Source organism: Cygnus olor, chromosome 22, assembly GCF_009769625.2.
Source record: "Cygnus olor isolate bCygOlo1 chromosome 22, bCygOlo1.pri.v2, whole genome shotgun sequence".
Taxonomy (NCBI): domain Eukaryota; kingdom Metazoa; phylum Chordata; class Aves; order Anseriformes; family Anatidae; genus Cygnus; species Cygnus olor.
In genome coordinates, this window is record NC_049190.1 from 6,424,393 (window position 1) to 6,436,143 (window position 11,751).

The 11,751-nt window shown below is 44.8% G+C and overlaps 1 protein-coding gene across 16 annotated transcripts in view; it reads left to right on the forward strand.

Moving 5' to 3' along the window:
• ARHGAP32 (Rho GTPase activating protein 32) overlaps nt 1-11,751 on the forward strand; it is a 262,792-nt gene that overhangs the window by 235,178 nt on the left and 15,863 nt on the right. For all 16 annotated transcript variants that reach the window (XM_040534596.1, XM_040534595.1, XM_040534604.1 and 13 more), the window contains 4 exons: nt 3,870-3,972; nt 7,082-7,226; nt 7,911-7,993; nt 10,570-10,677. In XM_040534596.1, coding sequence (XP_040390530.1) covers nt 3,870-3,972; nt 7,082-7,226; nt 7,911-7,993; nt 10,570-10,677 — 439 coding nt within the window. The remainder of the gene's footprint in view (nt 1-3,869; nt 3,973-7,081; nt 7,227-7,910; nt 7,994-10,569; nt 10,678-11,751) is intronic.

The window sequence follows — 11,751 nt, forward strand, 5'->3', positions numbered from 1 at the left end:
ATGGTATTGCTCAGAACAGGAATAAGCCCAACAGCCGGTATTAGTACTTCTGTTATTTGCCTGGGAATGTGGATCTGGAAGGGGCTGTGCTGGGTTTAATAAAGACAGACACCAGTTCCGGGCCCACAAGTTTCCTGAGCAGTGGGTTATTGGGGACTGGAGGAATATAATGTGCAAGGTGCCCTGCCCTTGTTCTGGTCTTTCCTCAAGTGCCCTGCTTGTGGCAGTTGTCAGAAATGGGGTACTGAGTGTGGTGTACCTTCACAGCAGTTACTGCAAACCACCTGGGTCACCAACTCTGGTCATTAGAATCGCAGGAAAATATAGTAATTGACTAATATTAATAGCATTATAGTGTAGATGCTACAGCGTATGAGAAGAAATCCCTGATAGTTTCCCCCTGGGATGCGGCTGTGACATAGCTTTCTGATTCAAATCTGGTGACTGGTTTGGGATCCAAAAGCCAAAGTCAGGACCTGAACACCAGTAAGTTCACCTCTGCGGCAGGGGACACAGGTTTATGTAAAGGTAGCTGTAGGTACCTGGAGAAGTCGCAACCATAGGTGGTGGTCTTGGTGCACTTCACAATCACGATCCTAAGCTTTAGCCTGTGCTGTCACCCTGCTGTTCTGTGTTGGCGGTAACAGGCACTATGCCCTGCATGCACACATGTAAATGTGTGCTAATGTATATGTAGCTAAGGGGCTTAGGATTCAAAGGGGAGGGGGAGATTAAACACATTTGTCAGGCGTCATCTTTGTTCAAAAATGAGTAAAATCAAATCACCATTCCAGCAAAGGGCCTTCAAGTGTAGTTATGGCCCTTCTTGTATTTCAGTCACTTTTCCAACCATGCAGCATTCCCCCAAAAATATCTGTGGCGCTGGCATGATATATTTAGCTTAAAGAACAGATCGTCCTGGCAACCAGATTAGGAAATGCATAGAACAAGCCTGCTAGATTTTTTTCAGCATATATTAATTTTTCTAACTGTGCCCAGGCCCGTCCATGACAGAGGAGTGGTTTAGGAAGCATGCTGCTGTTGCTGCAGCCCACTGCTCCCCTCCGTGCTCCCTTGACCCAATTCACGTTGTCACAACAGGTTGCTGCTCCGAAGAACTGGTGCACAAATACCATTCTTACCGTGCTGTTTGTTGACACAGCTAGATAAACCCCAGCAGGATAAGGCCTTGGAAACACGCAGATTTGTTCCCTGTGGCACAGCCTTCAATTAGGGCGTGCAGGCAGGTGTCCTGGCCGTGCTCAGGGTGTGCAGAGAAACGGGGGGGCTGTCTGTGTAGGCTCCCCTTGTGCCGTGTGTGCATCACCCCTCTCAGACATCAGCAGCCTCCCTGGTAGGAATTAGGTGGGCAGGGAACGTGCTATTACTTGCTTATTTATTTATTTATTTCAGAGGGTGCTGCTGATTTCATGGGTTGCCCATTCAGACTCCAGTATCAACCACTGAAATCTTTGGGCTTTGCAGCCACACATCAGCAGGTCTCACCACGACACTTTAAAACCTTACCTCCTTGCCCAGTCCTTTGTGACTCTGGCAGTTGAGCTGTTAGCAGAAGGAAATGCATGGTTGATTCGGTGCTGAGCCCAGCATCCTCACTTAGCTCACTGATCACAGATTTGTGACCTCTCACCTTTCTTAATGGGTGGTGGTGGGAAGAGAGATACATGTGGACATCTCACCCAGTCCTGCCCGGTTCTCAGAGAAACCAAAATGAGCATTACTCTAGTGTGTCTTGCCATCTAGGGTGCTCTCTTCCCTCACACAAGAAAAGAAAGCACTAACCGTGTCTACACCTGAAGGCTGTCCTTTGTGTTCACTGCAAGGGGTGGGGCTGTTCTCACCTCTGGGTTTCTGCATCCATTTATACCTGGTTCGCACTTGCTCCTAACACTGTGGTGCGGTGCAATACGTAGGCAGCCCCTTTGGCAACTGCTTGAGTATGATGTAATTCCTACCCTATCCACTTCAAGCATTAAAACTTTCTTCTTGAAGAGGTGTTGAATCTTTTTGCATAAAGGGGTAAGTGTTGTCCTCTAAAAATGTTTTTTGAAACTGTATTAGGATTTAGGGCCATCTGTTCCGCCTGCTCTGTTCTCAAGACATTTAGCTTACGGTATTGTGGATGACTGATGCACATTTTACCAACATGCTCTCCAAATGTGTATTCACTCGGCAGCAAGGAGTTGTTGCTTATCCTGGCTCAGATGCCTAGCTGTGCACGCTGTCTGGCCGATTCCTAATGCCAGCAGTGTGGTGCGGCTCCGAGCTCCCAAGGCTGTAAGAGGTGCCTTTCTTCAGAGCGGATGCTGAGGTTTCCTTCTGTAAAAGCCTTTGGCTGCATTAGTGGAAGTTAAAATTTCCATTCCATCTACAGGGGAGAGCGGAAGAAGGTAATCACCTCTGATGGTTTTCCTTCCCCAAAAAAGCAGCGCTTGGTTTCCAACGCTTTTTCTATGCCATTGCTCGGTGTACAAGGGCTCTGCGTTCCCCAAAGTCTGCACCGTGCTTTGGAAAACAGTGTGAGATGCTGTAAATGCCTAGTGCTAGAGAAACTAGAGTCTGACCGGCTGAGTATTGACAGCCTCTTGGTATATTTGGGCATCTCAGCTGCAGGGTCTCGTCTAGTATAGCTGCTCCTGCTCAACTGATGTGCCACACAGCTATGCAGGTTTTGTTCTCTCCTGCGCTCAAGTGTGGAGCAGATGTGTCCTTAACCCAGGATGATGCTGACTCCCAGGAACCATTTGAAATGACTCTTCTCTAGCTGCGTGTTTGGCTGTTTGCTGCAAGCCCAAAGAAAAGCTGTGAAGTGACTGGGAGGGGAGAGCACAGAGCATCCAAGTTGGGTAGCACTTAGTCAAACTGACTGGCAGATGGCATTTGCTGCTTGATGTAAGGGGATTTGCCACATGACCTGTTCAGAATCTGTGCCACGTGGCAAATTGATCAGACTTGGCATCTAATGTAAGAATAAATCTCGATCATCAAAGGAGCTGTGGCAAAAAGGTGGTTTACAGAGGAGTGCACAAGGATGTGAGCTTTTCCATGATGATTTGCTGGTGTTCACAAGAGCTCAGTCCTGATTTTCTTTCTGTGCTCAGAGCAGTTTTATCTCCCTACGATAAATAAAATGATTTACTGTTCCTTAAGCCTACAAGGATGGACAGATAGCTCAGGCAGTGGATGCTGCATGGGGCTGAGAAGTCAACTGGAAAGAATTGGTTGGTGAAGTGGCTTGAATATTAACTTGACACCTAATTATATCTTCTGGGCTTATTTTTCCATTCTGTCATAACCTGGTCTCTCTGATGTTTCTGTGAGTGTGGTATGTTGTGTAGCTATCTAAATCCAGTCACGCTCTGGTAGGCTTTGGGGAAGAAATTATCAGTTGTAAAAACTCCACTGTCCCTGGTGCAGAAAGTAGCAGCTCTTTAACATTTGTATTTGCTTAAACCAAGCTATGCAAGCAATTCCCGTATAGATCTGAAAACAACGAAGCCTTTTGGCCAAAGAGAGCATATTGACTCAGTTTTGTAGCTCTTCTGAACATGAGATTTAACACCACAGCTCTTGTGGGAGCTGTGATGGGACCTGCACTGTCTCTGCTTGACCAGAATTGACTTTTTCCAACCTGATTCATATATCCTGGCATTTCTTTAAAGCAAAGAATGCACTTCTGTCCAGCTTCTTCCCCAAATCCTGCACTTAAAACTCTTACAGGCTTTCTCCTCTAAGGAAGAAGTAAAGCACTAACCCAGCTGGGCTTAGTTTATGGGATCTGACAAGACCGCAGCCTGAACAAGGACTTTAATAACATGCTCAACTAACCAATGACACTTGTTCTTTAGTCCCCCAGGTCCTCAAGAGCTGCACTGAATTCATTGAGAAACATGGCATTGTGGATGGAATATATCGTCTGTCTGGGGTCGCGTCCAACATCCAGAAACTACGGTAGGAGCACTGTGTTTGACAAACCTGCTTGTAGAGGCGGAACGAGGCGTGCCCCGGATTCAAGGGCTGTGTTTTCAGGAGCCTGCCCCGTGCCAGCTGCGGGGCTGGCTGCTCAGCAGCTCTGTGTGTGCAGTGTGCACTCCAAGGATGGTGTGCTGGGATTGCCACTGCCTTGGAGTTCTCTTCTACAGGTGTGCAGGGTTGTTTGGTAGACTTTGTTCTGCAGGAAGTTTTCCGTCAGGATAGGGTATTGGAAGGCTCTGGGACTGTGGTGTCACTGCTGTCAAATTTCATTCCTGTTTCCTCTTGTTCCTGGAGCCCTTTGGAGCAGCTGATACTTCTCCTTGCTGCTTTGGAGTTCTGGCATATTAGCAATTAATTAGCGACATGTGAAGAAGTACTTGCATAATTCTTGGTGGGTGGCATGGCCCTGCTGCGTGGCTGTGAGGAGGAAGGCTAGGTGTGTGTTGTCCCCACTCAAGAGCTGTTCTCATCACTCTGAGTGCCCTTTATCCTTTTGTGAGGCCCCGTTTCTTCCTCCCATCATTTGGTATGCATTCTTCTGTTGTGAAGGGCCTGAGAGAACCTATTGGGATGTGACTAATTCCAGTTTTGATCGTAGGCCCGCTGCCTCGCAGAGGCAGCAAGGGGGTATTTTCCATATGAAGGATATCCTTTTTGTACCAGCTATTCCCAAGTTAAATGGACGGGTTTGAGCCGGTACAGTTACTGTACAAACCCTTGTATGGATGGGCTTATTCTGGTTCAGCTTAAGCCTGTTTTTCATCACAGCAAGTTCAATTTCAAAAATCTACTCCCTGAGCCTTTGATATGCAGGCCCCAAAGACTCTGATTGTAGCTGCTGTCCAGAGCAGAGTCGGCTGAATAAAATGTTTGCCCTTGCTTCAGTTATATCCCTTTAATTCCCCATTTTGACTTGTGCTGGACCATCTTTCTAATCACTGCCCTAGTCCATCTTTTATAACCATTTTCTCTTTTGATGTATTCCAAAGGTGCTTTAAAACGTTTTTCTAAAACTTCAGTTGCATAATACCCTGGTACAGTACAGAGAACAAAACGATAGCCTACTTTTCAATTTTCTGAAAGTACATGGCATAACTTGTAGACACTATCCCTGTCAAATTTCATGACAAATTTTTCATAAGTGTTTGATTAATGTAGGACATGTTGCATTGCTGGAGTTTCCAGCTATATAAACAGATCATTAAAGCTTATTTCAAAATTAGCTCTGCAGTACCCTTATAAGTGAGCAATTGTTGTTAAGTTTCTAATAGAAGAACTGAATTTCCCGGTTTTAAAGGTGTTTTTTTTTCAGTTGGACAGAAAGTTAAGAGAATTTTATTCCATCTGAGAGAGTCACTCCAGGACAGAGGCTGGCTTTTTAGTAGCACAGTAGCTGCCTTTATTTGGCCGGTAGACAAAGCAGAACGAGTGTCGGGTTGGTGTGGGCATCCCTGTACTTGGCTCTGGCTTTTTCTGAGATGCTGTGAAGTTGTATTCTACTAAAAAATCTACCTTAGGGGGTCAAAAGAAATAAGTTGTTCTCTATATAGTCAGAGAAAGAAGACTGCATGTAAGGCTTCCCTTTCTTCACTCCATATTCTGCTTCTACAGGGGTAGGTCTCTAACATGGCATGGGATTTCTTCCTTGGGAAGGTATGCTGGAGCAGCAGGAGTGCTGGAGTAGGGCAGGAGATGGCCAGAGAGTGTCCATCGAGGCTCGGTTTGTTTGTTTGGGCGGGTTAGTGCCTTTCCCTGATCGCTCTTCTGAGCTCTCTCTTCTTCTGCGGAGCCAAGTGCGGGAAACAAGTTTGTCTTCCAAATGTGAGTAAGGGATGAGTCAGAACGTGCCTGTGGGAGCTGCGTATGCTGAGCGCTGAGGAGTGTGGCTACAGCGAATCCATCGGTTGGGGAAAACAGAAACCTTGATTTCTTCTGTGCTGTTGTTGGGATGAGGAGCTGGGGCGGACTGTTCACCTTCTTGTCTGAAGAAGTCGACCCCTCTTCCCCTTCTCACTGGCACTGTGAACTGGCTTCTCTCACACAGCCTTCGTGTCCAGGCGAAAGGAGCTCCTTCCTCGTCTCGTAAGGGATGAACACTTGATCGAGAGGGGCAAGCTCGGCGTTTGAACTGTGCCTAAGTCGCGTTTTATCTTCTGTGTTACAAATTGCCTGGCCTGGACTAGGGGGAGGCGGGGGCTGTTGCCAGCAAGCCCCTGCCGTTGCTGTGGTTGTAGTGCAGACAGGGTGACTCCCCGCATTGATGATAAGTTGTTGGGTTTACAGCTTAACGAGGATGGCAGGGAAACTGAGCTCCAGCAAAAGCAGCCATGTTCTCGTAGCTCCCTGTGGCCATGCCAGCCCCTGCAGATCTGGCCTGCTAATTTGAAGCAGCAATCTCCATGCGCATATCCGAGCAGCAAGCCAGCTCTTGGCCTTCTAAGCTCAGCTTTTATTTCATAGATGTTTGTGATTTTGGTTTTCCTCTCTCTGAAAACCAAGGGAATGCTCGGGGTTTGTCTTCATGTGGTTGCTGGCTCTTTTCACCCCATAGCAGAGGCGTGCTCGGCTCACCAGCTTGGACCCAAGGAATTTCTGCACGCAGTAGTTTCCACGTGCAGCAGTGCCAATGGCGCTGCCGTTCAGCATTGCTTTATCATTTCAGTTTCCAGGCCTCTGAAATGCAAAAGGACAGCAGCTTTCATTCTGACCTGTGGGGACTTCCTCCAGACAGCTCCCCGTCATGGCCCTCGGGAGCTGAACAGTCAGATTGCCTCCGTGGTCTTGGAAAACATGCTCTGGAGATTTTGCGAAAGGCTCTGTTACAGGAAAAGTGATTGTAGATTAAATTGTAGGCTTAGATTATAAACTAACTGAAAAAGGCCATACCAAAAAAAAGTCTCATTTTGGAAAAAAAAACAATCTAGTAGCAGCACAAGCATGGCTTGGGGGGCTTTGGTGACTAAGTGATTGTTTTATCCCGTAAATCAGGAAACCCTTGCGTTGCTTGACCGTAATTTGTGTTGTTTTTTATTTTCTTTCTTCTTTGCCAACCTCCCTCTGCCCACTTTTGTGTACTCATCTCCAGCCATGAGTTTGACTCCGAGCAGATTCCTGACCTAACCAAGGATACATACATCCAGGACATTCACTGCGTGGGTTCCCTCTGCAAACTGTACTTTCGGGAGCTCCCGAACCCCCTGCTGACATATCAGCTCTACGAGAAGTTCTCAGTGAGTACAAGGCAACGTCTTTCACCTAACCTCGCAGCATGACCTGTTATCTGCACATCTACACACTTTCCTTTGCCTTAATTCTGTTTTAAGCTGGTGTTTTTATAGACACCCAAAGTGTGTGTCTGTAAAACCACCAGCCTAACACCAATACAGCTCATGCTGCACACCAAATGCCCACCTGCTGTTAGCATCCTGCCCCTTCAAAAGGTGGGTGCAACAAGGCCCCAGGTTTGGGAGCCTTTTTCTGTTGCCCCATTAGGTTTACTCACTTGTGCCTTTGTGTCACATCCTACACCATATTGATGCCACTCCGGGGGCCCCAGTAAAGGTTATTTGGGTATTAACAATGCTTGCAAGAATTCCCCTATCTTCTGCCATTCCCCAGTGATTTATCTAACAGGAATGGGATTAGAAGCAAATGCTACTTGGAACTGAATGCCCACTGCAAGGAATCGCGCTGTACAATCAAGCTACAAACTGGCCCAGAGCTTGAATTACTTGCCCTTTATCGCATTAGCTGTGTGCCAGTCTGTCCCCAGAGACGGATGCCTCTTGGAAGGTTGAGAGGCTCAACAAATTCTGTCTCAGCACTAGAGAATAGTGCATTGTCCACTTAGTTCAAGACCCTGTGTCAGGTATCTGGCCTTATTCGTATCTCAATCATTTACTGTGCTATTCCAGGATGCTGTCTCTGCTGCTACGGATGAAGAACGGTTGGTTAAAATCCATGATGTCATCCAGCAGCTCCCCCCGCCTCACTACAGGTTAGTACAGCCTTCAGTCTGTTTATTGCTCGGCATTGCTAGCATTTCAAGAGTGTAATGGTGCGATTCCAGTTTTGCCTCTCAAGATAGCTGCATTATGCCTGTATATATTAAAATGGTTTATGGCTACATAAAGTTGATTTATATTTTAATTAGATCATTACCAGACAAACACCATATACTTTACAGCGTCTTATTTGACTTCCTCTGGAAAGTATGTATAGGAGGCAAATACAAGCTCGTTATGGCACAAGTGGCTGATATCATTAAGGAAATGTTCTTACTGAGGGAGCACAATACCTTCTCTAGGAATAGCAGTAAAGACAGTGAAATGTGAACACCAAAAAATTGCTTCAGGACTTTGGTTTAAGTTGTTCAAGTGTATTTTGGCTGTAAGCATCCTCCCCCTGCCCCAAATAGTTTTTAGCAGCAGGCCAGTGCTGAATATGTCAATACATAAGGAGCAGCAGCAAGACATATGAGCACGGTCGGGCAGCTTGGATGATGGATGGGATCATGTTGTATTCTGGAGTGGTTGCTTGCAGTATGGCAAGGCAGTGCTTAGTAAAGTTTTATCTATTTAATATTTAACTGTAATAGCAGTAATAGTAACTAGCAAATGCTAACAGTGATCTTTTGGAAATAATAACTATACTGTGTTGATTATTTAAACAGTACAAGCTTATTAGAATAACACATGCTAAATGATATGCACTATATTAAAACACACTAATTAGTATTCATAACTATTTTGTTGTGCATGACAGTCTTTAATCATCATATTATATATATTAATGTTCATTTAACCAGTATTAATAACTATTGCAGTGTATGGTAAATGTCTTCATACTACGAAGTATGGTGATTGGTATTAATACCAAAATATAATATTAATGACTATTCAAATGATATTAATAATTACTGCAGTTAGCCTTGACCAATGACAATGTATTGATTGGTATAAATAAAACAACACATTGCTATTTAAATATTAATAACTATTGTATGGCATTTAGTCTTAAATAAATACAACAGTGTATGGTGATTGGTATTGATAACTAATTATAATGCATATCAACCGATATTTAAATAATATTAATTATTATTATGTATGGTGAGTATCATTTGATTATAATGGGACTATATAATTTATGTCATCCATTATTAAATATTAATAAACAATGTATTGTAATTAGCTTTGATTATAATGTATGGTCATAGGTAATTAAATAGCATTGACTAACATATGGGACTTAATACTAACTAAGTATAAGGTCTGGTAATTAATTAGCATTAAAACTAATTATAATAATTTATTCATGTTAATTAAGGGAGCAGGGCCTTGAAGAAGACTGTATCAAAACCAAAATCTCCTTTGTCAAGTTTTCTCTGGTGCTTTCCACCTTCTCCCTAAAATGGCTCTCAGGGGAGCCCAGTGCACATCCCTTAGGGATGCCCGTGCCCGGGATAGGCAGCAGCGCAGCGACCCAGCCGGCAGTTGTGTGGCACGCACTCCCCCTGCTGCTGCTGTACTGCTGGGCTCTGCCTTAGCTCACCTCAATTCCTCAGGGTTGCTTGAAGAAGGACAGAAAGACACTTTGTTGTTCTGCTCCCCTTCCGTGAGAATTTCCATGCAGGTAGGCAGTGTTTGAGGTGCAGCAGGGCTGTGCAGGTTGCTGGAGATGCCTGCTTTGTGTCCACCCAGAAACACCCGTCTGAGTTTCACGCCCTTCCCACCTGAGAAGTTTCGGGCCCCTGCTGCCATTCGGTGAAGGGGGCACAGAGAGACGGGTGCCAGCCGGGCTGCCGCTTAGTGTCAGCACCGAGGAGACGGCAGCAGCATTTGCATTGCCGCCCCCTGCACTGGCTGGAAGGAATGGAGCTGGGCCCTTCCTCCTCTTCCCCATGTCATGATAGCAGCAGCGTTTGATCTAAAACACAGTCTTTATTTTTACCTGAACAGAAGTCCTGTGAAGCTTAACCTTGTATCTGCTGTGTACCTCTTATATGTGTATAAGAAAGCTGTAGGCACTCATTTCCTAAGTAGAATTCAGATAAAATTTGCTTGTTTTCAAAATCCTGGGCTGTGTAAATAAGTAGTCTTCTCTTTACCAGGAGGTTTATATTCAAAGTCCTTTCTTCTAACTCTCTGATGAGCATTGCACTATGTCCCAAATACAGCGTAAGGACTGTGCTTCTGTTTCACAATGTTATAATAAAGCCACCAAGTGCTATGAAGCTCCAGGGTGCTCTGCTTCTAGATCCTGCTGTGCTGGTGGCATTTAACATACTCCCATCCACCTCGGTTTTTGCTGGGTCCAGTCATTTGGCTGAGGGCAGTCTTTTCCTTTACCCCAGGACAAATCAGGAGAGACTCCCTCTCACCCCACCCCTATGTAATTGTTTGCTGAAGACAACTTTACCATCCTTCTTACCGTACGTTGTACAACTTCTTTTTTTTTTTTTTTTTGGTGAGCTCCCAGAGCTAAAGAAGATAATGAACTGGGGTTTGTTTTGTAACTTGCAGCATGGCTTGCTCATTGGTGCTGAACATTTGCCTATCTCTTGTTTTCCAGGACACTGGAGTTCTTAATGAGACACTTAGCTCGTCTTGCTGATTACTGCTCCATCACAAATATGCACACTAAGAACTTGGCAATTGTCTGGGCTCCAAACCTCTTAAGGTAACTTTTTTTTTTTTCCATTCAAATACAAGGCTTATGTAAGTTTTGTATTTACAAAAATAAAAGATAGATATCGGTTGTCCAGAAAATCATAACTTTCAGCAGCCTAGAAAAAGATTTTCCTTTTTTTCCATCCAATGTGCTCTTCTCCTGTAAAATTTTTAATAGGAAATTATTCTGAGCAGGGGGTTGAGACCAGCTGGCAAGCTTCTGAAAGTGATGTTAATAGCTCTGCTGTTGTCAGTGGAACTGCATTGACACACCGTGAGAGAATACGCCAGTATTGCTCTCTCTCGCTGCACTGCAGCTCCACTGACCACAGTTAAGCATTAGCAAGGAATGAGCCTAGTCTGTTCTCACCCCCAGAACTCTTTCTAGATAATTTCTCCTCTCCTGGTTAGATGAGCCTAGTGTGTGTCCTTGATCATCCAGGAAAATGTGTTTAGTGGCATCACTGATTTCCCACTGCAGAAATCTCCGGAGTCTAATTTGACAGCTTTTGGCTGCAAAAATTCAGACTTATGGAAATGATCTTGGATAAATGTCTCCTAAAATTTGTTTTGAATGTGCCTAATAGGGTATTTTAAAATTAATGGTGTAATTTTAAAAATTGTGCTTTAAAACAAAGACAAAAAATCACCCTGGCTTCTATTGTATTGATTTCTGGACTGCTTTGCTACCAACCTGAGAAATCCGAGTCAGAGATTCCCCTGTGTGCAGTTAATGAGGGAAAGCTATTTTCTCCTTTATGGCAATTCGCCCACAAGCAGTCAAAAGATTTCTTGTTTGAATTTGCTGTTGTGAATATTGGGGTACTTGCTGGGCAGGACCAGTTGGAGACATTCCCTGCTAGAGGAAAAACGATGCAGAAGACCATGCTGAGCTTTCTACAGTGTCACTGCATTAAACTGCTGCCATTCACTGTTTCTAGAAAGAAGTTAACGGAAAGCTCCCCACTTTGTATATGCAATGCTTACCTCAATCTGGACCTGCCACGTGCTTTCTTTCCTTCTTGACCCATTGTTCCTCTTGCCTGTTTCGGTAGGACTCCAACCTGAAACCAAAACCTGGATG